The sequence below is a fragment of the Centroberyx gerrardi genome, chromosome 4 (assembly GCF_048128805.1).
Source record: "Centroberyx gerrardi isolate f3 chromosome 4, fCenGer3.hap1.cur.20231027, whole genome shotgun sequence".
NCBI lineage: Eukaryota > Metazoa > Chordata > Actinopteri > Beryciformes > Berycidae > Centroberyx > Centroberyx gerrardi.
In genome coordinates, this window is record NC_136000.1 from 30,956,859 (window position 1) to 30,984,027 (window position 27,169).

The 27,169-nt window shown below is 42.0% G+C and overlaps 1 protein-coding gene across 1 annotated transcript in view; it reads left to right on the forward strand.

The window, feature by feature from the left end:
- The first annotated feature begins 1,891 nt into the window (after positions 1-1,891).
- The window catches only part of lrp5 (low density lipoprotein receptor-related protein 5), a 47,738-nt gene continuing 22,460 nt past the window's right edge, over positions 1,892-27,169 (forward strand). Inside the window, exons 1-11 of the mRNA XM_071915072.2 lie at positions 1,892-2,120; positions 12,161-12,361; positions 12,670-12,886; positions 16,473-16,541; positions 17,138-17,266; positions 18,944-19,140; positions 19,493-19,624; positions 21,278-21,366; positions 21,462-21,680; positions 22,441-22,529; positions 22,997-23,168. Coding sequence (XP_071771173.1) covers positions 2,036-2,120; positions 12,161-12,361; positions 12,670-12,886; positions 16,473-16,541; positions 17,138-17,266; positions 18,944-19,140; positions 19,493-19,624; positions 21,278-21,366; positions 21,462-21,680; positions 22,441-22,529; positions 22,997-23,168 — 1,599 coding nt within the window. The 5' untranslated portion in view covers positions 1,892-2,035. The remainder of the gene's footprint in view (positions 2,121-12,160; positions 12,362-12,669; positions 12,887-16,472; positions 16,542-17,137; positions 17,267-18,943; positions 19,141-19,492; positions 19,625-21,277; positions 21,367-21,461; positions 21,681-22,440; positions 22,530-22,996; positions 23,169-27,169) is intronic.

Here is a 27,169-nt window from a genome sequence, read left to right on the forward strand (position 1 = left end):
TGTTACTGCTACTACTACTAATACTACTACTAATACTAATACTAATACCAATACTAATACCTGGTCTATAATCCATGTTCTATGGCTGGGAATAGCTGCCTGCCTGGCTCATATGCACACAGAGAGGGAGAGGAGGAGAACATGTGCTTTTAGTTTACGGAGCCTTTAGAGTCTCGGCCAGTTGGAGCGGCGAAGCGATGCATCCAGAGGAGAGCGGAGAAATGCCAGGCTTGGCTTGGCTTTAGGTGTGTGTGAGATCTGGGAGTGTATGCACAATGGAGTGCGTGTATACATATACTTCCATCTCTGTTTCCATGTGGTTGTGAGCATGAGTATGTGTCCATCTTTAATATCATGTCATTAACTATACGGTTGCCCTATAAAGTCTTCAACCCCCTCATTTTTTTTGCTCTGATTGTAGTAATTAACATGCACTCACAAATTGCTATGATGCATTATTGTGTTTTATGAGCATCACTCAGGTAAAGTGTTTTTTTTAGTTTTAGTCTAATTAATTTTACGTCAATTTTTAGTCTGATTCATTAAAATATTGTTACTCATTGGTGCTGCATGAAATAGGATTTGTAAATTAGGGCTGTGGTCAGTCATCAGAGTCTCCTTCCCGCTTCTTCTTCCTCTCTCTCTTCTTCGATCGCTTATGGGTAGCATCAGTTTGAATTCCACACTCGTTTAACTCTGTTCTGTCACACACAGCTTCTTGAGTGTGTAAAAGATAAGCTTCTGCAAAGGTACACACTTTAACAACTGTTCTACTCAGTGAAATAAATTCTGCATTCATTCACTGCGTGTAAAGGTGGTAAATAATAATGTTATTGCGTTAGTTATGACTTTGGAAGTTGTGTGAATTGAATTAGGCAGAAGTCTGCTCCCTCTACATGAAAATCAGTGAAAATTTGATTTAAAGTTAAAGAGCTGGTTTCTCTTGGTGAGTTTAAACTGGTAATGATTTAAAAAGCTGCTGTCTCTTATTGAGTTTTAACTGATAACAATTTAAAGAGCTGGTTTCTCCTGATGAGTTTAAACTGATAATGATTTCATGTTTTGGTTTTAGGTGGTAACCCTGTGAACCTCCTGCTTTGATTTTGTACTGGTGCTTTTTGATGGCTTGTATAGAAAATGTTACTTTTCGACTGTAGTTTGACTTTTTACATTGTTTTACATTGATGAGAAAAAAGTTGCATAAAAGTGACACATATAGCCTACTGCCAATACAGCTTATTGCTGTGGGCAACAAATTATATTTACTGTCATTACTGTAACTGAGTAGCTTTTTGTGTACTTGTAGTACTTTTTGGAGTATTTTTGAAGTCAGTAACTTTTATTCTAGTAGCCTATGTTTTGACTGAAGTATTATACTTCACTACATTTTAATTCGCATCCATTACAGAGTACAGAATAAACTGGCCACTTGTAAATTACATCTGTATCAACAAGGAAATGTTAAGCTAACTGTAACATTAAATACTCAAATTTATCCATGATTTATTTAATACATTTTAAATGCGCTACTTTTTTTTTTATTTGACTTGATGATTTTTACACCAGTAATGTTACTTCTACTTCAGTAAAATCTCATAACAGTACTTCTACTTGAGGAGGATATTTTGGCAGTCTTTCCAGCCCTGGTTAATAATGTTGTAATTGCATTAGTTATAACTTAGTAACAATACATAATAACAACAGATACACAGCTGTGACATTGACAGATAGGAGACAAATTGGTGAAATTGAAAAAAATGTTGCTGCCTCGTGTCTGGTGACGTCATACAACTTCCGCCTGCCTTTTCTCCCAGTGCGCGAGCTCGACAGCCCCGGAGTATAAAGTAGCGCGAGCGCCTTAACGGGGGAAAAAAAGTGCAGCCGAGAAAGAAAGGCACACACAGACAGGCACGCACACACGCGTACACACACGCATACACAACGTGATATATATGTGCGCATACACACACGGAAAAGTGGACTTCTTCACGAGTTTATTTAGGAGTAAATATTATCCGAAAATGGAGTGGGAGTTATGGATTTAAAGCGGAGAGGAGTGGAAATGGGCGGTTTGCTGGTGGAGTTGCTGCTGTGGAGTTGCCTGGTGTCGGCGGTTGACGGTACGTTGACTTTTTGTTCACAACATGGATCCTTTGGGAACAACTACTGCGGGACCACTAGGACGGATAACAATAATAACATATTAGTTAACATGCTATGCCCCAGTGGAGGTGTATCTGTGTGCTTCATCCCTAAATGACGCCCCCATTTTGTTCGTCCTACTGGGAAGAAGTGTAACGCTAGCTCTGATTCCTTTCTGAAAAGTTGAGGTTTTTAGGTCCCTAGGGTACAACTACTCTGGGGTAGCAACGCAAAGTCGAGAAACTTTGAATTGACGTGGGCGACACATCTACCGATAACCCCACTATAACTGAGCGTACCCTCTTATTGAATTAGACCTTTCTGCTTTGTACAACCTGTGAAGTTTTTTGAGTTTGTGTGTCGAAGCAGAAAGTAACTTTGAAGCCAGCCTGGGCTGTTTTCTTGGGCCTCCGCAGCTCCAGCCATCCCTGCTCGGTGTCGGGTGTCAGACAGACTTTCTGCTCGGGGGAAAAAAGAAGCTGAATGTTGTTTTAGGAAAGAAAAGGCTGCTGGATAGGCAGTAGACCTTCTCCCTCTGGATCAATCTGTAACTTAGCCTTACTTTCTCGCCTGCCTGATTTGCGGTCTTACTATTTAATCGCTGGAAATAGCCCGTTCAGAGGCGGAGCTTAGCTGTCTCTTATGGGTGCAAGAAATTTTATTAGGTCTATCAATGTTTCGACAAGGCTTTAACCTTTCAGCTTTTATCTAAAAACTTGAGTTTCATAATGTCTGTCCTGATAGCCCATGTATATAAAACCACCTATGCCCTCTCAGTGATGTAGCTAACTTAGTGGTCAATAAAAAAGGTGCACCTATAAACTATAACCTCCAGATGGTGATCATATTAAGGCAAACAACCACTACTATAAAGAAAAATCAAGGATTACTTAATGCTTTTTCCCTTAAAAGACCCTCTCCCCATAACTTGCATTAGTTTGATACTAGTTGCTATGATGCACACCACAATTCTATGTTGTAAAGAGTTATGCCAGCCTATAAAGCTAAACTCTATTCTGCAAATAAAAGAGCGGGTTACTGAGTTTATGTGGGTTTACCCTCCACAACATGCATGCAAGACAAGACCAAACTCCTCCAATAGACTGTCAGTGTATGAAATGTGTGGTAAACCCATGACAAATAGGTGATTGCCTTCAACTTAAACATTATCCTTTAAGCTTCCACATTGTTCGATGTAGTACCTTTTCTAATTAGGCTTGGACCCTTACAATGAAGTGTTTTTTATTAAAAATGACAGTCAAGACTGAATCTGTTTTAACGTGTTGGCATGTTGCCCGCAGGTAGCCCAGGGCGCAGTGCAAACTCACGCAAGAATATTGACTTTCTCCCCCCCCATCTATTCCATTCTCTTCTTAACTTTAAAGCAGGCTGGCATGAACATAAATCAACAAGAAAATCAATTCATAATATATTAAATGTAGTCCGTAACGCCTCTATGACGCCGTATGTGTGTGTAGTTGAATCTAAATTCAGGCTCTTGTTGAAGCAGAAGGAAAAGGTCAGAAGGATTTATGAACCCTAGCCGATGTGACAAAGGGAAGATAAGTAACAGATTCGGCTACGTGTTTAGGCTAACGAATCTTGCACCCATGTAAATGCCAAGCATGTGGCAATCTGTGGACTGATGCGTTTTATTTTCACCATAGTGGAGTGGCAGTGAGCCTATCTCGCTGCCATTTCGACAGCTTGGCAAACACCGGAGTGATCTGCAGCTATTCCTCGCTCTGGATTTAGGAACGGTCCAGTTTGGTACTCAGAGTGCCAATTTACAATCGCAATTATATCATTGAGCTCTATGATTGTAGCTCTGGTTATGAGCCTGTTATTACTTTCTCCCTGACTCTAGTTGTCTTCTGTGAGTCGTCTGTAGGCACAAAAACTTCAACTGTGTGGTGTCTCCCATTATCCATCTAGAGGAATGGTATGAGATGGTACTTCTCCTTGCCAGGTGAATCCATATGAGATATATTTATAGGCCTAACTTCTAAAGCCCCAAATACAGTATTTATGTGGCCACATCATGTCATTTTTACGTATATTCAAGTAGTGTCTTTGAGAGATTGACAGTGTATCACTGTTGTGTACAAGAACAGTCATAGTTTAAGACATTAGAGATACAGTACTTCCAGTTGATAAAGAACGACTGAAAGCACTTTGGCCAATGGACATTCAAAACCTTTTCTAAATAGACTTGTATGGTTATTTGCCACAGTGAATCCCCCTGTAGCCCCTCAGATCTCAAAGTTTACTCTTTACGCGTAATCTGCCATTGGAACTCTTCAATTCGCTTCATGATCATGGCTCACATACAGCATTATTTTTCAGGAAAGTGCTATTTCAACTGTGCTAAACAGGGAGCCATAGGCTATAGGGTATGGGGAACATTCACGTCTTTGGCAGGGAAACTAACAGTGCTCTGTGTGGAGGGTTTCACTGGAGAAGATACAAGGCACTTTGAGGTGTGCAAACAACATCATTATGTGTGCTATATTGTAATATAAGAAGCAGATGTTTGAGCGTTGCAGCAACAGGTACACATGTTGATTTCTTAATAAAAACATATTAGATACAACATTTACCCCTTGATGTGTGCTCTTTTCATTTCATTTGGATATGAACAAGTCTCACAAGCAGTCCAGTCCGATATCTTTCATTTTTAATAAGATGTATATTTCATTCATGCAATATAAATGTTTAATTTATGCAATTTTAATATAAAATAATTAATTCAATAATTGTATCATGCTGGTTTTGTCATTGCTCAATTTCTAGAGCTACGCATAGATCTGGTGGTACAGAAGTTGCCTGTTTTATCTTTTTTAAATGATTGTTCAAGATATTTGGCAAAAAAAACAATTTTCAATCATGGTATTTTTTAAATAAGGCTACATTAAACGATAGGCTAGTTGTACTATGGCTTTGTAGTACCAGCTATTAATTGGTGATGTGAGAGCGTTTACTAAGCCATAGCTATCATTTAATTAAATAGCAGAGACTACATCAGGCTTATTTTTCATTTTCTGCTTCCAGATTCTGGCCACTGTTCTGTCCTAATGTGCCCGAGGTGCCAGTCAGATGTTTAGATAATGCTTCGGTAACGCTTTGGAGTTCAGAGAAAAAAATACCCCATTGTTCTTTAAGTCTGTTTTGTAACATGTTTATGCCTCTTGAACATCAATCTTTCATTTATTGAAATTGGAGAGTAGGTATTACAGGGGTTCAATAAAGGTAAAATAAAGTAGGCTAACAATTTCCACATGGACAGAGGATTGAAGACTAGGAATGCAATGAAAACACACTGTAAAATATTCAGAATATTTAGCTATGTGAAGGTGTGGTGTTTTCATGTATTGAGGAAAGAACACTTGGCTGGTTCACACATAATCAACACACACATTGTTTCCTTTCAGGTGTGTAATGACACCCATATCCATGGCTGATTGGATCAGATTTAGCAAAGAAGATAACAACTGCTCTTTACACTCACACTTTCCAATAAACCTCCGGTAGAGAGCTCCTATTGGTCCTCATAGCTAGAGAGCAAAGCCCTGAAGTTGGCTTGGGAAGAATGTGTGGAGGGGGTGAGATGACCACCATGTACACATGCTTCACGCTTCACACACACAAACACACGCTTCACACACACTGGCCAAAACACTAAAGCAGTGTCACTGCACCACCGGGCAAATATCACAGCGGTGTGTCTCTGTGTGTGTTGACAGACTTCTATATCAGTCTCTAAATACTTACCCTTTTTTCAGAAATAAGGTTCGAGGTATTGATGTGTTTTTTGTAAACCAGAATTGACGTCATGGGATGATGTGTGTATGGGATGATGTGTCTGTATGGGATGTACAGTGTGTATCAGTTTGCCACTTCACGTGTACCTTTCACCTCTATGCGAGCGGGTCTATTCAGCGGTGTGTGTGTGTGTGTGTGTGTGTGTGTGTGTGTGTGTGGAGGGGACGGGGGTCATTCTGTTCTTCAATGTTCTTCAATTTTCTAAATGTCTTAAATGAAATAGTTCCATATTTGGCTCCTGGCAGCAGTTTTGCCAACCGGTTTAAGTAGACTGGTATCCAGTTCAAGATGTGGTGGACTGATTGATGCTACTGAATGTTTTCAGCTGTTTGCCTCTGACTGCTGCAGTCCGCTGTCAAGAGCCAGACTGATGCTCTGTCTATTCCAGTCCTCCTCCTTCTTTTACCCATTCCCATCCACACGTATAGTACTGAATTCAATCTTCTTCTTGAACTTCATTGAGAAGCCCAGACACTACTCTAATGTCTTATTATTGTTAAACTGCTCGTTAGTTCTTCGATCCAGCCCAGTTCTATACTTTGTCATTCTGGATGCCCACTCTTAGATCAAGAGACACTGACTTTTTGTGTCCATGGGCATGTGATGTCACACGTCCAAATCGGGCTCACGACCTTTGCTGCAGGACTCCCTTTCTCTGCCATTTCCCCCCCCTTTTCTTTTTTTATTACCATAAAAGGTTCTTTTATATCCATTTATAAAGAAAATATTGAGAATGAAAGCTCTATTGCAGTCTCCTGTTATTCTGAAACAGGGCATCCATGGGTTCTTTAGAAGGCTGAAAAACTCTTAAATTATCTGCATTTAAAGTATTCAAATGTCTTGGTTTCTTTGTGCTGCATGTCCACTCTTAGATGAATCCAGAACAGGGTTAGTAGTACAATCTGCATCCTGTCTGCTTTACTTAACATAGGCCACATCCACACTAATACGTTTTCGTTTTAAAACGCATAACTTTTGCTACGTTTACGCCTAGTGTCCACACTACTTCGGCGTTTTTGAACCCCTAAAACGGAGACTTTTGAAAACGCTGCTGAACCCGTTTTAGTTCGAAAACTCCAGGATTGCGTTTTAGTCTGGACGGGCGGAAACGGAGACTTTTGAAAACGATGACACAAACACCCACGTTCGCTTCCTGATTGGGTCTTATCAGTCACGACGTCCGCCTTGACCGCCTTATACTCGTGTGTTACTTTCAGTAACAGTTCCACCTCGTCGTCGGTCCAAGCAAAGAAATCTCTGGTCGTACTTTTCGCCATTGCTGTTCTTCCTCCGTAGTATTTTCTGCAACTAAGCAACCAACCGCAGAGTAGACAATCTGCTTCCTGTTTACACCGGCACGCGCATGCCCAGTGTACGTGAATGGTCATGTGATATGCGTTTTCAGGCGTGTTAGTATGGACGGAGATTATTTATGAAACGCTCGTGTGGACGGAGATTGTTTTCGTTTTAAAACGCTGTTTTAAAACTAAAACGTATTAGTGTGGATGTGGCCACAGTTGGCCTTCATGTCCCTTAACAATCAATTTCCTGTTGTCACTTTTCTTATTCTGCCCCTTTATAATTTCACAACTTTCATCAGCTACGTTCAGTCAGAAATAGGCTGCTTATGGCAGCTTTGTTGCTTTATTGTGGTTTGTAAATTGGTCTTACATTCAATTCCAGGTTGGCAGCAAGGAAAGGAGATGTGTTTCTGTGTGTGTGTGTGTGTGTGTGTGTGTGGGGGGGGGGGGGCTTAAGGAGATAGGAAGTGGCTGAAAAGGAGAAAAGATTTGGTTGCAGCGCTGAGGAAGAATGTACAGAAGAGATTGAATCTTTTTCTGTTCGTATTTTTTTTTTCGGGTGTGAAACATGAGCAGGTTCTGCTGTTTGGATTTCATACAAGCGGGAGGGAGGGGGGGAGGGAGGAGAGAGGGAGGAAAAAGGAGAGAGGTAAAAAGAGGAGAGAGGAAAATAGGAGGAGAGAGGGAGGAAGAAGGGAGGAGACCGGAAAAAGGGAGGAGGAGAGGAGAGAGGGAGGAGAAGGGGAGGAGAGAGAGGATAAAGGGAGAAGAAGAGGAAGGGGGAGAGAGGGAGAAAAGGGAGAGGAGGAGGAGAGGTAGAGCGAGAGAGAGAGGAAGTCTGTCGCAGTCTGCCTTGATTTCTCTGGGGTCCCCTCACACACGCACACACACACACACACACACAGGCTGCATAAATATGTGCACTGTGCACGTCACGCAAATTTTTCTTGTCCCAACTGGGGAGGTGTGAAGAAAATCTCTTCCTTCCCCTCAACCCCTTAGCACCACACACACACACACACACACAGGGTTCTCTGATAAGGTGCAAAGCGAGGGAGCCTGTTAGTTTTTCTACCGAGCAGAACAAAACAGGCGAGCTGAGTGTGTGTGTGTGCGCGCGCGTGTGTGTGTGCGCGCGTGCGTGTGTGTGTGTGTGTGTGGTGGGGGATGCAGCAGTGCATTGCCTAAGCTATAGAAACTTCTTTTGGGGCCCCTTTCTTTCAGACCTGGCACTTCAGCACCCCTACCCCCCAACACACACACACACACACACACATGCACACACACACACACACACACACACACACACACGGCCCCTGTCTCTCTCTCTCTCTCTCTCTCTCTCTCTCCTCCTACTCTGATTGTTAATCCCACCGACAAACTCAAACTCCTCAGCTGTTCTTTTGTGTTGCACTACAAACACACACACACACACACACACACACACACACACACACACACACAGACACACAGCCAGGTGCAGTGAAGTCATTTGAAGTGTGTGAGGAGTCACAGAGTCCTTAGAAGCCAAACTTGATTGAAATTTTCAGCATATTTTGTTCCTTTTTACCAGGATTTCAAGCATTTTGTATCCACAACTCATTCATTTCTAATGGAGATTTCTCTCCTGCTTTTCTCCATTATTTTCGAAGATTTTATTTCTAAGTTCACATCTCTGTTTTCGATGACATTTCTGCTCAATGCAAAAATGGCCACTGAACACTGAACACTACCCATGACTCCTATGAACAGCTTTTTTTCTGCAGATGCTTTTGAACGCAGTTAGTGGAAAATAAAGCAATAAAGCTCATACAAAAGTGGGTTCCACAGTGTAAAGTAGTGGAAGTCAGAGTTGGGATACTTCAGGTGATGAATATGTAAATCAAGGCCATAACACCATAATACTTAATCTAAATTATGAAAATGTTGTGAGATATTTTGTCTCCATCGTTGTTGCTCAGCGTTCATTGCTGTGATGTTTCAGCACTGCTCTTCCCAGAGATCACCTGTCAATTAAACAGTGTGTCCAGTACTGTGACGTCTTTTTCCTTGGATTTTCTTTTGATGTTTCTGTAGGTGGCGCTCTTCTCTTCTCTCCTCTCTTCTCGTCTGTTCAGCCATGGTGGCTGTCACTGCTCATGCTCACTACCCAGTTCTTCTTCTATTTATTCCAAACAAACCAAAGCTTAAAGTAACATTCCAAGATCATGAATATGTGGATAACTCTGAGGGATGCTCAGTGATGCAGTCATGTTGGGGACGTGCATGAAGGATAAATCAGCGAAAATCCCAGATTATAAGAAAATGCTGATCCAGTCTGTCTGGGAAGCAGTCACTGGTCGTGTCAACCAGCCAGACCCACTACCTTCACATTTCATCGTGTGAAAGTGCCTTTTGAATCCAGCGGTCTGGGCCTGTCCTCTCTGGCTACAGAAAGCCCCAGCGGGCCAAGGGAGGTCAGCCAAGACTAATCCCCACTGGAGCGTCTCTGTCTTGGGTTAGAGGTGACAGGAAGAGGCCCTGGTTGTGGCTGTGGTCTCTTTCTCTCTGTCCTGTTTGTACCCGTTACAATCTCCCTTCCTCACACCTGTGTAGCTTTATAGATAAATGGACTAGTTGATCTCTGAGGTAGCTGTAGTGTGGTATAGCTGCAGGCCTAGGCTGTCATATTGCTGGTATTGTGTTGCCATGTAGCTCAGTAGGTCAAAGCCTGTCTCTGTCTTTTAAATGGGATGTTGTCCAGTCAGTGTCGTCTTCTGATATGATGGAAATGATGCAGTTCGTTTGATTACATATTTATTGTAGAATTGATTAACACTACACTGGTTGTCTATGGCAAGACCTCAACCTCAACTGATTTTAATGAGACACTTTGATCGGATTCCACACAAGTACGCATGAATATGTTATCATAATTACTGTATCATCCTGGGTTTCAATGGAGAGTTTTAGTGTTCCGTGCTGGAGAGCTGGGGAGAGTGTGAGGTTAGACCCAGAAATGACAGAAATGCTTGAGCTGTCGTGTTCAGAACACGACACTTCCTGTACATGATATGGATCATGTTGCATTCTAAACAATGAACGGCCGCGATTTGAAATTAATCTTTTTTTTTTTTATTCGTACCAGTGTAGTTTTCAGCTGGCTTCTTTGTTTCTTCTGCTTGAAGGAAAACTTCATGTCAAAAGTTTTTCTGGTATTTCAATTTTGAAGTGAAAGTGAATTGAACTGAACTGATCCTAACTTAATCCAAATTTAAAACTTTATTCAGATAACCAACCCTATCCTTACTAATCTAAAAACCTGCTCTAATCCTTTAGGATGTGATATTTCAGTTATTTTTGGACACACAGGCCCCAGTAATTTCTAATGGAGATTCCTGATTTCCATATATCCTGCTTTAGTTGTTCCCCTGATTCCTTCACTACATTAGCCAGGGCAGACTATGTTAAACCTCTCAGGGTGTTGCTACCTTCAGCAGGCCTAGTTAATATCTGTCTGCATACCTGCCAAGTTCTTCATTGTCTATTGTGCGTGTGACCCAGATCTATCATTGCAATGTAGGCCACTACAACACCACTGTGCTTATTGTTATGGCAAACTAGGACCACTGAACAATTTTTAGGCAATGTAGACAACAGTTTTTTTGTTCCTCATAGCCCACATGTTCTCCACCTCGATCTTGTCCCAGTTGTTTATCTCCATCCCCACTGAAGGCAGAATCTCCACTGACTCTAAATGTTACCCATGTGTCACCATTGCAAGATTTGTACTTCATCTCAAATGAGCTGGAAGTTTACATCGTTCTCTTCCATGCTGTGACTTAGGTTAAAAATGGATTTCACGCTCTTAGATGAATGAAACTGTTGTATCATTTCAGTCTGAAAATACGGCTACTTTACTTAACTCCTGACCAAATGTTTGGAGAGACAGTAGTAGCAGTCGGTTTTGATGCTGAGCGAGGAACAATAAGCTTAGTTGTGGTCACCCAAGCATGCTTATGTCGGCCGTAAAAGAATCAGTAGCACACTAGAATCATGTGGACATCTGTTTACGCTGTTTCCTCTTTATTTTCCTTTATGGTTCTGTGAGTATGGGTATGTTTTTTTTTGTTAATTATTAAAAAAGCGTCACTTTTTTTGGGCGACAGCATCCGTACTGACAGTGGCAGCGTGTGGCAGCGCTAGGGGGTTGGAGCTGGCACGGTGGTGCCAAACCACCGCGTGTCGGCCCTGACACCCTGCCAGGCCAAAACCACAAGCTTCCCCACAGGCACCGTGGCAGCTGCTGTGACAGCTACTGCCTGCAACGCCGGGATTGCAACATCTCTCGCTTGCTGAGTCGCAGTCACACACGGACAAGGGGTTTTGGAAATTCCTTTACGAACACGGACCCTTCCTTAGAGGTGTTATACAGGGATGACGAGTCGACTCAGTGTCCGAAATGAACAGAATTGTGAACAGATTCGCCTGCCAAGGGCTGGTAAATGAAAACAATGTACCTGCCAAGAATAATTTCTACCCGCCATAATAATTAGTATACATTTTTCATGGAAGTATCTTGTCCTGCTTGTTTTGAATGCTATTTTGTCTATATAATCAGGTAATGTGTGAAACATTCAATAAAGGCTGAAGAGTAGATTTAGAGTGTTGATTTAAAACTTGCTCACTCGTTAGTACAGTGGATCTTTTTTTGTCTCTTCTGGGGATTATTTTCACTATCAGTAAATCTATTGATTTTTTTTTTTTGATTAATCGATTAATCAAATTAAGGTTCAACTGTCCGATATGAGTTTTTGAAGGCTGATGCTGATATTTTTAGACTGAAGCTGCGGACATTTGTTCGCCGTTTTCACGTTTCAGATGTGATTCTAAATGTGTCCTCCTGCGTTCTCCAGGCTCGCCTCTCCTCCTCTTCGCCAACCGCCGCGACGTCCGATTGGTGGACGCGGAGGGCGTGCGGGGGGAGTCGGCCGTCGTCGTCAGCGACCTGGAGGATGCAGCGGCGGTGGACTTCCTGTACTCCGAGGGCCTGATCTTCTGGACGGACGTCAGCGAAGAGGCCATCAAACAGACCCACTGGAACCAGTCATCCAACTGTAAGGCTGCCTACTGTGTACCGGCTGTTTATTCTCTCATTTACTGACTGTTACATCAAACAGACCCACTGGAACATCCAGTTTGGTGACATAGTATGTCACCAAAGCCTTCAATAGAACAGCAGTGTTAGCTCCTAGTAATCCAATAGGGAGCTTTTGTTGATCTAGATCCTATTTTCTTATTTAGTGCTACAGATTTTCCCATTCAAAGCTCTCTGTCTCCTCAATATAATACTGTCTCTGCTAATAGTGCTTATGTGTCCTCCTCCTTGTCATCATTTCATGCTGTGTATGTTTTCTCCCTGCAGCTCTTAAAGAGGCTCTGGGAACCGGACAGACCGTGGTCGTGTCGGGATTAGACAGTCCCGACGGGCTGGCCTGTGATTGGCTGGGCAGGAAGCTCTACTGGACCGACTCGGAGACCAATCGGATAGAAGTGGCCAACCTGGACGGTACTTCCAGGAAGGTCCTCTTCTGGCTGGACCTGGACCAGCCCCGGGCTATCGCTCTCAACCCTGCTCACCGGTAAAGAAAAATTCACTACTACACACACACACACTCTCACACTAGGGTTTGACGGATATGAGTTTACAAGGATTTAGTGTTTCCCCTTGAATTGTATTCTTGTCAGGGCGGAGAAGCCTCTGAAAAAGCATTTACACCATCATGGGACACTAAAACTAGAACTTGGATAGTAATCATTATAAAACATTTTTATACTTGTGTGGAATCCAATCAAATTGTTGCATTAGAATCAATTCAGGGCTTCCCACAGACAACCAGTGTATTGATCAATTCTACAACAAATATGTAATCAATCAAACTGCATCATACCCATCATATCAGAGGTGGCTGACACTGACTGGACCAGATATACTGGTATAACCCCAACTCTTCCACTGATACAGATGTGTCTTTGTCTGTGTGAGGAAGCCCCAGTACCCTGCATATTTATAGCCCATACTTCAGGCACGCTTCCTTTGGGACAGTGGGTATATATGTAAGAGAGAGAGGTGGAGATGGAGACAGGAGGCAAAGGAGGGTTAAAGAACAACTTAGCCACAGTTTAATACAAAATAAATTGAATTGGAAGGTCGAGAGAGCGGAAGAGATGGCGTGCTGGTCCACAGAGTTTCCTGCCTCTGTGGTTTTAACCTCGCATTGACCTCCCTGCTCCCATATTCTCAACTTGCTGGATACCTAGTGTGTGTGTGTGTGTGTGTGTGTCAGTGGAAACAGTGTGCCTCAGCAAAACCTTGGGCTTCTTAGATGATAGATTTAGCGTTGAGGATAGATTTCGTCTTGTTTGAATAGAGTATAGCGAACAGTCTATGCTGTTGTTTTTTTCAGCAGTGAAAAATGACTCACACTGGATGTGAACTTCAGACCAGTGTGCCTGTCTGTAGTCACTGATTAACACCAGGAAAGAACAGCCAATGCTTCTCCTAGATATTAAACTCTTAGGCGGCTAACCAAAGTGATTTAGTTGAACACCTACAGGAGAATCTGAAGTTGTCTTGTAAAACAGCCGCAAATGTCTTATGATTGTGTTCCGGTAGTTTGTATAAGGGTTTGTATAAAGCCTTATGTGAATGTGTTTTCCCTGTAAGAGCCACAGCTTTGCACAAGACACTGCACTTTGACTGGAGGTTGAAGGTTAGAGTCCGATGACCTACTTAGTCATTCAAAGTGGATGGCTTTATGGAGGCCTGTAGCCTAGTGGCCTGAAACCAGGCTAAAGTCACTAAATCCCTTCCCGCAAGCGCAATAAAACACTCCCTTTGCCTGCTATTGCTTAAGCATTATGGGTCCAGCTTATAGTGTAAACAGTTGTGTAGAACAGCCCGAAACACCCTGTCAGCTCTAAAGAAGGTTAGATTACAAATATGTCCGGCTAACATTTAGACAGATTACGATAACCACAGGGTGTGTCTCTGTTTAGAGTAGCCTGCATCCTCTGTCGGCCGTTCGCTAGCTGAACTGTGATGCGTGCAGGGGAAGGCGGGAGAGGAGAGACGACGTGTACTGCTTAGGGAATGAAGAGAGAGAGAGAGAAGGAAAGATGGTATAGGTGAGAGAGTAGGTGTAGAGCGGGAGGAGAGGCTGTGCCAGTGGAGAGTGGGGAAGTAGTGGGGGGTTGGCATCTCAGCAGGCTTTGTGCTTTTGGTAACCTTGCCTTCAGAGACACAACAAGACCGTTCAGTGGTACCTACAGTTAAATAGATGATAGGTCATCTCATTCCATTCTGTTCAAGTCAATTTATGTCAGTTCAGGTCAATTCAGGTCAGTTCAGGTCAAGTTAGTTCAGTTAATGTCATTCACACTTATGTATTTTCATGCATAAATTATGAAGAAAAAAACAGATCAGTCATCTGAACAAGTCGGGCTGAGTGTGCAACAAACATTTATTTCTTGTACAAGTCAAGTGAAGTTAAGTCAATTTAAGTCAAGTCAGTTCAATTCAAGTCAAGTCAGTTCAAATTAATTCAAGTGAGATCAAGTCATTCAAGTCGTCACTTCAAGTCAATTCACGTGAACTCAAGTTAATTCCAGTGAAGTCAAGTTAATGTAAGCCAAATCAGTTCAATTCAAGTCTAGTCAGATCAAGCAAAGTCAAGTCAGTCCAGTTCATGTGAGTTCAGTTCAAGTCAAGTCTAGTCAAGTCAATGCAGTTCAGTTTAGTATGCGTTATTGGCATGAATGCTGGATGAACAATATTGCCAAATAATGTAAACACAAGGGGAATTCATTACACAAAAAACAAAGAAGAAATCTACAGCTCTGCCTCCACCATTTGTCTTTTTCTCTCTTCTTCTCTCTCTTTGGTTTCTTGGTCTATAATTGTTGTTTCTACATCACTGGCCAAAGGAATGCAGATCCGTCTGTCATTCTGAAACTGTGTCAGTACACACACACACACACACACACACACACGCACACACACACACAGCCACAGCATTTAATAAGCCAATATTGGTTGTGTGACAGGGTGATTCATTGTGCTTCACATCAATATGTCACTGTTGATTTTCCTCAACCAGAGCCGAGCTAGTGGATTAGTGGGCTAAGACCCAGATGCTATACTGTAGACGACGCAGGTTCAAACTCACCTCCTCTGGATACTGTGGTTTTTTTTACAGATATATACACAAACAAAGACTGAAGATGGGGGGGGAAGAGACAGAAAAACAGCATTGTGAAAGAATGACTAGAAATTTGGAATAAATTACAAAGACAGGAGAGAAAGAAAGAAATGGAAAGAAAAAAGACAAAAAGATGGGGAGGCAAAAAAAAAAAATTTAGATGGGTAGATGGGTAGAAAGTCTTTGTTTATCGTGTCTCCTAGCAGCAGTTACGATGCAGGAGAAACAGCAGAGAGGCATGCAGCCTTCCAGGATCGCTCCAGCGTTGCTTCTCTCTCTTTCTCTATTTCTCTTTCCTCCCTCTACCATTTCTTCCCTCTCTCCCTCATGCTTCCACCATCACTGGGAGTTATTAGAATTTATCTGTTTTACACACCAGTGTATGTGGAAATTAACAGTTTATCACATACCACTCTGTATCTTGACTTGCATCTCTAAGCTCAAGGCCTAAAGGTCTAGAACAGTGATTCTCAACCTTTTTCATATCAAGGACCCCTAATTTAGTCCACATTAGCGCCACATTAGCGCCACCCCCATTGGATGACATTTTGTCTCTTGGACTCAAATCTGAGAATATTTTTATTGTTAGATATGATTTTGTCCAGAATTCTATGACTATCTGTATTGTAGGTAGAGATATAACAGTGAAGCTATGATCAAAATAGTCATTCTTCTACATTCTTTAAATGTGTTAACTTCTTGTAAATGAAATAATGAATTTTAACAATTCATCAATTTGCTGGGGACCCCCTGGAACCCCCTCAAGGACCCCTGGTGGTCCCCGGACCCCACGTTGAGAACCACTGGTCTAGAATATAGTTAAATAAAGTAATCATTCAGTCAATTTTGTGCCATGGGAGAGTAAAAATCTTACTTAGTGTCCCTTTAAATTGCTCTTAAAAAATGCTCTTATATTTGTATAATGTAATGTACTAATGCACTGTCTCTCTTCCTGTTCTGTTTCCAGCTACATGTACTGGACAGACTGGGGTGAGGAGCCCAGGATAGAGCGAGCTGGCATGGACGGCAGCAACAGGTACTGTTACCATTGAACCCTTTAGCAGATCCACTTTCCATGTGTTTTCCCCTGTGTTCATAGCATCCCCAGTACATGCACGTTTGTCATTGTCCTGCAGAATCCTTGTAGCACCAACAAAATCCACTTTTCAACTGTTTGATTACCCCACTGACATGTGGCACCCATGTATTTATATCACACTTGGACACTTAGTCATGGAGCATTTCCTACATGTGGAAGACGAGGTGAAATTGTATTACAGTAATTTATTTAATCGCGTGACGCGACGTCATTGAAATTCATTTACATACCAGAAGATGATTATGGGAGTTGTGTGAAGATGCACCACTAAGATGATTTAGAAGATGATTTACAGAGGTTTATAGTTGAAGTTAGATTTTCACAATGATACAACTTTTACTTCATTTTAATTAGATTAGGGCTGCACAGTTAATCGAAAAACTTCAATTTCTAAATCATAAGAGGCTACAATTATTTTATCACATGGTTTTTATCTGCCGTTTGCCAAACCATTTGTTATTCCAATGAGCTCCAAGTGAAATATGAGATTATCTTCTGTTTCTTCACTCTGTGCGTTTCTCTGTTTCCAACAGGAAAGTGATAGTGGAGGTGGATATATACTGGCCCAACGGTCTGACCATTGATTTGGTGGAGCAGAAGTTGTACTGGGCAGACGCCAAGCTCAGCTTCATCCACAGAGCAAACCTGGACGGCTCTGCACGGTATGGAGCTGTGTGTGTGTGTGTGTGTGTGTGAGAGAGAGAGAGAGAGAGAGTAGTTCCAGAAGTTCCTGCAATTTTACTGCAAAAAAAGAACCTAAAACTATGTAAATTGCATCACAAATTTTGAGAAAACGGTCACACACCATATGATTGGTTGGGAGCTAGCTAGGCTTATGGGTCTTACACACAGCACACACACACACACACACACACACACTCACTCGCAGGGACCCCCTACTGAACCCCCGAAGATCAGCATGAACTACTTAAAGTTTTCACCCTGTTCAACTCCATTCCAACAGAGAAAGGGAGGAGGGGAAGAGAAAAATAGGCATACAGACAGAGCGAGACAGCAAAAGAGGAATGGAGAGAGAGATAGAGAGAGTATGACAGAGTTGTCCAACACAAACAGAGCTGTGGTGCGGAGGCCCCAGTCAAAACACACACTCTGCTCCGCACACACTCCCAAAACGTCTCCCTCTCTCAGCTCAAACACTCTTTCCTTCCCTCCTTCGGTCCATCCATCATCCCTCTTTCTCCCAATCCTATCATTCTCTCTTTTTATCCATCCAGCGTTCATCCATCATCCTCTCAGCGTTTCTCCTGCCATTTTACATTTTGGCCATTTATCCAGACAGACTTTCAATGAAGGCAACAGTAGAATCTATCTATCTATCTATCTATCTATCTATCTATCTATCTATCTATCTATCTATCTAGAATGAGAGGCTTTCATCTGAATGTGCCTGACAGCTTTGAGTAATGAAATAATTTGTATGTTTTTTAACAGCTACACACCCACGCACACTTACACACGCGCACACAAAACAAACTGAACAGAGCAGTGAAATCTGGAATTAGTTAATGTTTTTTTTACCTTAACCACTGTTGGCTCTCCTATGCTGTTACAGCACACACACACACACACACAGAGAGAGAGAGGACGAAAATCATGATTGATGAAAGCAAGTTTCTGCTGTATTGATATTCTAAACACAAGCCTCCTTTGATCCTGTGTCCAATTGTGTATGCGTGTGTATGTGTGTGCCTGCATGTGTTTCTAAAATGTGTTTTAACCCTGAAAACCCTGAATTACACTCACACACACACACACACCTTCATGTTTTTTTTCAAATTTTTTTCCCCCTTCAACTTAATTTTGCCTTAACCTGTTTAAACGTAATCCACAGTGCCAACAACAGTTTCTTCATCATTGCTTGTTTTTCATATATATTCCCACATATGCAAACGAACTTAGGGTGCGTTTGTTTTCTTCCCCCCAGTCAGACGGTGGTTGAGGCGAACTCGGCCCTCTGACTGAAAAGCCAGTGACAAACTGAAGAGTCTATTAAGCCTATTAATCAGCCTTTTATAAAAACAATTACTGGAACAGGTTGCGTTTATTTATTCATCCAATCACGTCAACCAATCAAATAACATAATAATAAGTTATAATATTGGAATAGAAGGATGCTCAAAAACAGCTTATTCACACTTATTCAAAATAGGTTGATAGATGAAAATAGTTTATTCAGAATAGTTTAGGTAGATTAGTTGAATGAATGAATGAACACCTCATGCAAAGTGTTACCATACCATTTTGGAATAGGACTCTCCCATGCCAAACACAGGCCTCTCTTCCATTCTGAAGGTGCGTTTGTTTTGTCCCCCCCCCAGTGAAACGGTGGTGGAGGGAACCCTGACCCATCCTTTCGCGCTAACGCTGTCCGAAGAGACCTTATACTGGACGGACTGGCAGACGCGCTCCATCCACGCCTGCAACAAACACAGCGGGGACAAAACCAGAGAGATCCTGAGTGGGATTTATTCTCCTATGGACATCCAAGTCCTGGGACCACAGAGACAGCCTTATAGTAAGAAGAGAGTCTGTGTTTGTGTGATTGTGTATATTAGGGTTAGACCTGCATATGGGGCCGATTTTGGTCTTTTATTAAAAATCAGATGTGGTCAAGTTAGTGTTGTAGGAATCAATGTTTCATGAATTAATCAAATATGTGCAATATGAAAAGTATTAGCACATATGCAGTATGAAAATAAATGAAAATATAGAGATATATGTGATGTATAACAAATCAAATCGTTGATGTCAACTTTTCAGGAGCTAATCATATTTTCTCCTTCATTCTCCCATTCTTTTGTCTCTCTCTCTCTCTCTCTTTCTCTCTCTCTGTCTCTCTCTTTGTCTCTCTGTCGTTGTCGCTGCAGTTCAGACTCCCTGCAGTGAGAACAACGGAGGCTGCAGTCACCTCTGCCTGCTTTCTCCCGTCCAGCCTTTCTACAGCTGCGCCTGTCCCACCGGAGTCCAGCTCAAACCAGACAGAAAGACATGCAAACCCGGTACGGATCCCAGTTACACCAATCTGATTACACACTACATCACACACTAGTACAGCACCAGTACACTCTCAAGTAAAAAATGACATGCACTCTCCTAGCAGTGCGGGACACAAACTGACCGGCCGCCATATTGATTCCCACGATCATAAAACAATAGAGCCTTATTCTGCTGCCACAAAAAACACAACACTGCGGTTGTGTGTGTGTGTGTGTGTGTCCGTTAGTTTGAATGAAGGATGCCATCCAATCCAATCACTTAGCCACTGTTGACAATCAACACAACAATACTCTATTGTATCAGCCTCCTGTTTTTCTGTGTGTGTGTGTGTGTGTGTGTGTGTGTGTGTGTGTGTGTGTGTGTGAAAATGAGCAAGCGTCCATGTTTCTAATTTGTTGTGCTTGGCTGGTTAAATTGAAGGCGTTTGTTATTGTGGTGGCAGCAGCAGCGTGTGTGTGTGTGTGTGTGTGTGTGTGTGTGTGTGTGCGTGTGTCGGGGGTCTTTAACGACTTGTTTCTCAAGTGAAGTCAAGCGAGGAGAAAACTGGAAGCACAGACGCCTTCCCTCCTTCCTTCTCCTTCTTTCCCTTCATTTAGTCCTCCCTCACTCCAGTCGTTTAGTTAACGATGGGACCGTTCTGAATGTCACATCTGATTGGCGCCGGGGCCGATGGATGCCAGATTCTGATTGGTTGCGAGGCTGTCGCTGGCAAGAGGGGGAAAGATTAACATTATTTGCAGAACTACATGTTCTCAATTTATTTTTATGTTTGAAATTTTAATCACAATGGGACTTTCTGGTGAAATAAATGCTAAATTTAAAAAAAGTTTATGTAAAAAGAGAGTATGCATTATTGCATAGTACTGTTCTTGTCTTCATACCAAATAACATCTCAGCTCTGTTGTTTCTGATGTACATTATCACAGTCATGACAATACAGTAAGTGAATTGAATTGTGAGAGAAAGAAAAGGGAGACAGAGCGAGAGAAAGGCACTTTGAACTGCTATAAATTTGCTATAAATTTGAGATCTTAGAGTGAGACAGAGGTGTGAGAGACCAAGAAAAACAGTTAATTGTCTCCCAGGAGGTGAGTTTGGCTCCTCTTTTAAATCGGAGCCAACAGCCAAACAAGGTGGAGGATCCCTCAGGACACCGGAGCCCTTTGTTTCCCGACCGGTTGGAGCCGGGAGGAGGCGAGAAAGCGATAACAGCTCGGCTCAGGCCTAAAAACATTTTCACCAGAGATGCATCGATATTTTCTGTAGTACGGGGATCGGTGGTGATCCAGCTCCCAAGCACTCGTACTCGAATCGGCAAATGAAGCTGTCCTGATATCCATATTTTAATGACGTGAGCTTTGGTGCCATATGAAATTTTTCCAGCGGGAGGAAAAATTTCTCCAGACATGGAAAATGCTGAAATGCTGCTATTTGTGCTTCTGTTTTATTAGGCCTAACCTACCACACTGTTCTCTATCTATTAATATATTCTGAATAAGCTGTTTTTATCTGTTAACCTATTGTGAATAAGATATATCACGCATTTTTTTTCCACAAAAAATGCAATCATCCATTTAGGTTTACTCCAAATAATTGTCACTGAAAAATCAACTCTTACTAACTTCTTCCGTATGTTATTTCTCTCTCTTGTCCAGGAGCAGAGCAGGTTTTGCTTTTGGCCCGGCGGACCGACCTGAGGAGAATCTCACTGGACCTGCCAGACTTCACCGACATAGTACTACAGGTACACACACACACACACACACACACACACACACACACACACCTCTATCCCGTCCCATCGTACTCTATTTTATATTCTATTCTGTGCACTTGCAGGTCGATGACATTCGCCACGCCATAGCCATAGACTATGACCCGGTCGAGGGTTACGTCTATTGGACGGACGACGAGGTGAAGGCCATTCGGCGGTCCCGCATCGACGGCAGCGACGCCATGACGCTGGTTACCACGGAGGTCAACCACCCGGACGGCATCGCTGTGGACTGGGTGGCCAGGAACCTGTACTGGACCGACACCGGCACGGACCGGATTGAGGTACGTCAGAAATTTAGAGTCGATTTAACGTAGTTGGCTTGATATATGCTCAGTGTGGTTCACCTCTGATATGATGGATATGATGCTGTTTGATTGATTCCATATTTATATGCTCTTAACCTGAACTTATTCTAATGAGACATTTTGATCAGATTCCACACAATTATATGGTTTATTGATATTATTATTATTATGTTTTCCCCAGTGGATAGTCTTAGTGTCCCATGGCATGCTGTTTCAGAAGCTTCTCTACCCTGACAAGAATAAAGTTTAGTACATGAAAATGGTCAAATATAAATATATTTAATATTGGCCCAAGATATCAGCTATTGGCAGCTTAAATCCAAAAATATTGGGATTGGTCTTTAAAAATCCAGTTAATTCACGAAATAGATGGAGACACTAAGATAAGAATAGGATAAGATAAGAATAACTTTGAAAATGACGGATAGGAGTACACTTTGTATGTGAATTTCACATCTTGGTTCATTGAATGGTCATGTGTCACTTCGTACTGTTTGATAAATGTTAGTCCCTCTCAGGCCTCTATGGTTCATTCTGAAAGGCTGCGGTTGGCAGCTCATTCCCGTGCCAGCTAACATGAAAAAAAACACACAGCAAGATGGAGTGATTCTTAATTAGGAAACAAAAGGCATCACAGTCAACAAAAGAAAAAAAGTGCGGGTGAACAAATTGGTTGGGGGGAATAAAATGTGCTCCGAGGGGTTTTAATATTGAACTGTGTCATTTGGTACGCTAGGTAACCAGGCTAAATGGAACCTTCCGGAAAATCTTGATCTCTGAAAACCTGGATGAACCCAGAGCTATCGTCCTGGACCCTGTTAATGGGTAAGTGTGTGTGTGTGTGTATAACACTGTGCCTTAATTATACAGTATATTGCATTGGAAATGAGAGTTTAACAATTTAATTGTTGGCATAAAAAGTCTGGAATCACAAGGAAATCACTGCCTCCTTCACAGAATGAGCTTAGCAAATGTGTCACGTATGATTTCCCTATGATTCCATACTTTTCAGACACTGTGTGAAATGGTTACACATGTCTCCAGTGATGATGACATGTCTCCAAAATGTATTTAGAAACATGCAGGTGACATTTTCACTTTTCAGTGTGCATTCCCTTCCTATGGACTTGTAGTAAGCAGAGACGTGAGGGATCACAATACAATTATTGCCACGTGTAGAAATTCTCTCTCATGGTGTCCGATCAATGAAGCTTTTCAAGACACTAATTTTCACATGAAATACCTCCCTCCTCTTCTTTTTCTTTCTCACTTTGTTCCCGTCTCTCTCCTAGCTTCATGTACTGGACAGACTGGGGCGAGCGTCCGAAGATCGAGCGGGCCAACCTGGACGGTTCGGACCGGGTGGTTCTGCTGAACAGCTCTCTGGGTTGGCCCAATGGGCTGGCTATAGACCACACTGCAGGAAAACTGTACTGGGGAGATGCCAAGACTGACAAGATAGAGGTAGGTCCAGTAACTGTCTCAACAACAAGCTAATGTTTGTTTTGAGCCTATCAGTCACAGTCTCATAAGGGCGTGTTCACACTATTCTGCTTTTTCATAGACAAAGTGCTGCCTCCAATGCATTATGTGCTGATAAAAAAGACAGTTTGTTTCCATACTGACCAGCTGTAGTAGCTATCACTATATGCTGATGATACCCAACTGTCAAACACTGAGAAACTGCAACAACACAGTAACACCTACTTGTTTGTTTATGTTGCCATAAACCAACGAGACCATCACTGAGAAGAATGGCAGTCTCGACACTGCATTTTACATTGCGTGCCACCGTTTTGCATTTGGTGGAAAATCTGCTAAGATGCTTTATGGCACAGAGGGAGATTGCTTTACGGCACAAAACAGGAAGAGGGCGCTGTTCTTACAGCACAAACAGAGCTAAGGCTTTCTGCTAAGAGTTTCTGGTAATGTCAGATGGCGGAAGGAGTGAAAGGCCGATGGAAAAATCACTTCCAACATGTTTATCCTCTTCAGGGAGGGGGAGCGGCAGGAAGCAACGGGGGTTTATGGAAAATGTGGTCTTCATTTGGAGAAACACTAGCACTAACAATGCCGCTGGGTGTGAGATCGAGGCGACCAATCTTCTCCAACACGGTCTCATTTGTTTCACAATTAATTTGACAATGACATATTGATGTTTACAAATGCTACACATAGCACCTTTGATGTAAAAAAGGCACTGGCAGTTTGAAAAACGTGGAAAAGTGTGATGAGAGACAAAGACTGTCTGTCGGTCGTTGTATTTCTTCCAGTCTGTGTCTGTCTTTCTGCCCGTCTGCTCTAACAGGTAATTCAGTGCCGAAAACTGCTTCACCCGCTCATTCTCAGCTGGGAAGGAGAGCAAGACCAGTGAAACGTAGAAAGGAAAATGGAGAGATTGTGCGTGTGTGTGTTTAATAGCGAGCCTAGCAGAGGAATGTAGAGTTATATAATACCTGGATAGACTCACGCTCCTTTTCCTCTCGCTCTACCATTGTGTTAGTATTATATATTCTGGTCTGGTCTGGTCTAGTTTGGTTTGGTTTGGTCTGATCTGATCTGGTCTGGTCTGGTCTGGTTTGGTTTGGTTTGGTCTGTTCTGGTCTGGTTTGGTCTGATCTGGTCTGGTTTGGTCTGATAAATTTTTTCCACTGACACATTCACATTTTATTTTAACCACTTTATACACTGCCAACTGTTGCTGAAGTCAAATTGCTGAGTATTAGTCTTTTGTGTGTGTGTGTGTATGTGTGTGTGTAGTTCCAATGTGTTGAGACAAGAGGAATGCAGAGAAAAAGAGATGTTCATGGTTTTTGAACATTTAGCTTCACTGTACTGTACTACTTCCTTCCTGCTTTCCTCCATTGTTGTTCCTCCTGCTCTGTGGCTGCTAGCCTCACCTTGGTAGCCACAACCGGCTCACTGCTGGCCATGATACCTGCCCCAAAACATCTCCAACATCATTGAAAAGCCAATGTCAGGATTTAGGTACGAACACACAGGGTCTCGGACAGACTCAGACAGATAATGTAGAATGTATCCTATGTATTTATTGGTATTTTAATGTGAAAAATGTGCATATAGCAGCTTTAATGCGCATCCCCATTATGGGTTATTGTGTGTAGATCAGTGCCAAAAAAAAATCGAATTTGAAACAATTTGAATTGAGGCTGTAACACCACACAATGCAGAAAAAGTTGGGAATGGTAAGAAAAAATGCTTTTGAGCCCAGGAGGTCCCTGCAGAGGAGGATGAAGGGAGGTCAGGAGGAGGAGGAGAAGGGGGGGGTTGGTTTTCCTCGTTGCCCTTCCCCTTCTTTCACCAAGACTCCTACAGCTCCTCCTAACGCGGGCGTCCTCCATTCTCCTCCTCCCTCCTCCTCCACTCCACTGCGAATAACACCAACCGCCTCTCTTCATCATAGACTGCTCATTAATAATGCTTTCCTCTTTTTTTATTCTCTCTTCACTTTGTCTCTCTTCTTCTGTGTCGTCTTTTGATCTGCTCTATTTGTCTTTTCTCTGTTTCTGCTCTTTCTTGTTGTGCATCTTTGTTGGGTTTTTTTTCTGATTTTGTTGCGTTGTTGTTTTGGTTGTCCTCACTGTGATTTGGTGGTTGTTCTGCTGTCTGCAGAGCTGGACTGGTTTAGCAGTGTTTACCTTGTTTTCACAACGGAGAGAGAGAGACGGAGAAAGAGAGGGCGAGAGAGAGAGAGAGAGAAGAAAAGAGAAAGAAATAACAGAAATGTGAATGCCTGGGCTTTCTGGCTGAATGCTTACCAATTGAAAGGGGGAGGTTGCTCCCTCTCTCTCTCTCTCCCTCTCTCTCTCTCTCTCTCTGTCAGGGTGAAAGGACCCATCTCAAAGGGCTTTTTTTTTCACTTTTCAGCCCTTTTTTCTCTTGTTGAAAAGAAATTGCTTCTGGGTGTGAAGACGTTTGCATTGTGCATCTGCCTGTTTTTGTGTGTGTGTGTGTGTGTGTGTGCTGGCTGATGTTGCCCAATGTTATTATACATGTATGTAGGCTAAAATGTGCGTATTCACAGCCTAGTTAAAGCTTGAAGAAAAAGTTTTAATAACCGAGTGCAACTCAGTTATTATTTTTACTTCAGTGCTTACAATGAAACCTTTTACAACTATTGAATACATGTAAATCCCATGTCAGGGTTCAAATAGCCATTGACCTTTTGATGGCCAATACAGATCATTTTGACCTGAAGCTGCCGATAGTCAATAGATAGTCAATATCTTTAAATTTGACCATTTTCATGCCAGAAAATTCCAAGTATTCTGTATTGTATTCTTGTCAGGGTGGAAAAGCTTCTGAAACAGCATTTAGACCATAGAACACTAAAACTCTTCATTAAAAACCATAATAGTAATAATAATAATGGCCGATTTATGATATTATGATTTTAGTAAAAGACCAGTATGGGCTTGATATATAGGTTTAGCCCTGTCAGATACTGTCAGTCCCTGTATCAACAGCTCAGTTGACCATTTGGAGAGTGAAAGAACTGACTCCAAACCAGTGAATCAAAACATAAACAAAGCCAGCAGTGGTGTGACAGTGTTTCAACACTACAGCAATGGACTGGAGTCTTAAATAAGTAGGATTTCCTGTTTTGAATTTTAGAATTTAAGTATCTCAGCTTTCAAAATGTGTCTAATTAAAAATAATTAATATTAATAATAAATTAATTATAAAGTGTAATTAACTATTACACTTTATAGCCCCTGTAAGCTGCTTTCTATCAATAATTTAATTAGTTCTCCACCATGCTCGATACAAAACTGCCTAATTGGATCAATATTATATTTTAATATTAAAAAATCAGAAAAATCTTACAATGTATTAACTGAATTTAAAGCCTTACAGTGTTTTCAAATGTCTTAAATCCAGTTATCAGTTATCTTAACACAGTTGGGCTTCATGTCCCTTAGCAATTCATTTCTAATATGTCAGTATATAGCATGATAAGCAATATGTCAATTGTAATTGGCTATATCGTGTACATGTATTGTACTTGGATGTTTGGATTGTATTTTATGAGAATAATTCATTTCAGTGATCAACCTCAACATCAAACAAGAGCAATGTTTGTGAGAATCGTGTGTATGTGCATGTGCGTGTGTGTGTGTGTGTGTGTGACGTGAGCCTGCGATGCAGCTGGAAACTGAACAGCGTCCAACATTTTACCTTCGCGAAAAGAGAAGAGAGAGAATGATAAATGACCGGCCCAGAGACTGAAGACTTTCTCTCTGAACAGTGAAGGAATGGAGATCTTTCTCTCTCTCTCTCTCTCTTTCCTTTTTTCTCCGTCTGTTTTCAAGTCTTTTTAAAGAAATCTGACTCCCCCTCTGCAACCTCGTCACTCCCACCCCACCCCCTCCACAGTGGAAAAAAAACCCTCTGAAGTTACCGCACAGACCCCCTCCTTTCAAAAGAAGTGAGCGTGTGTGTGT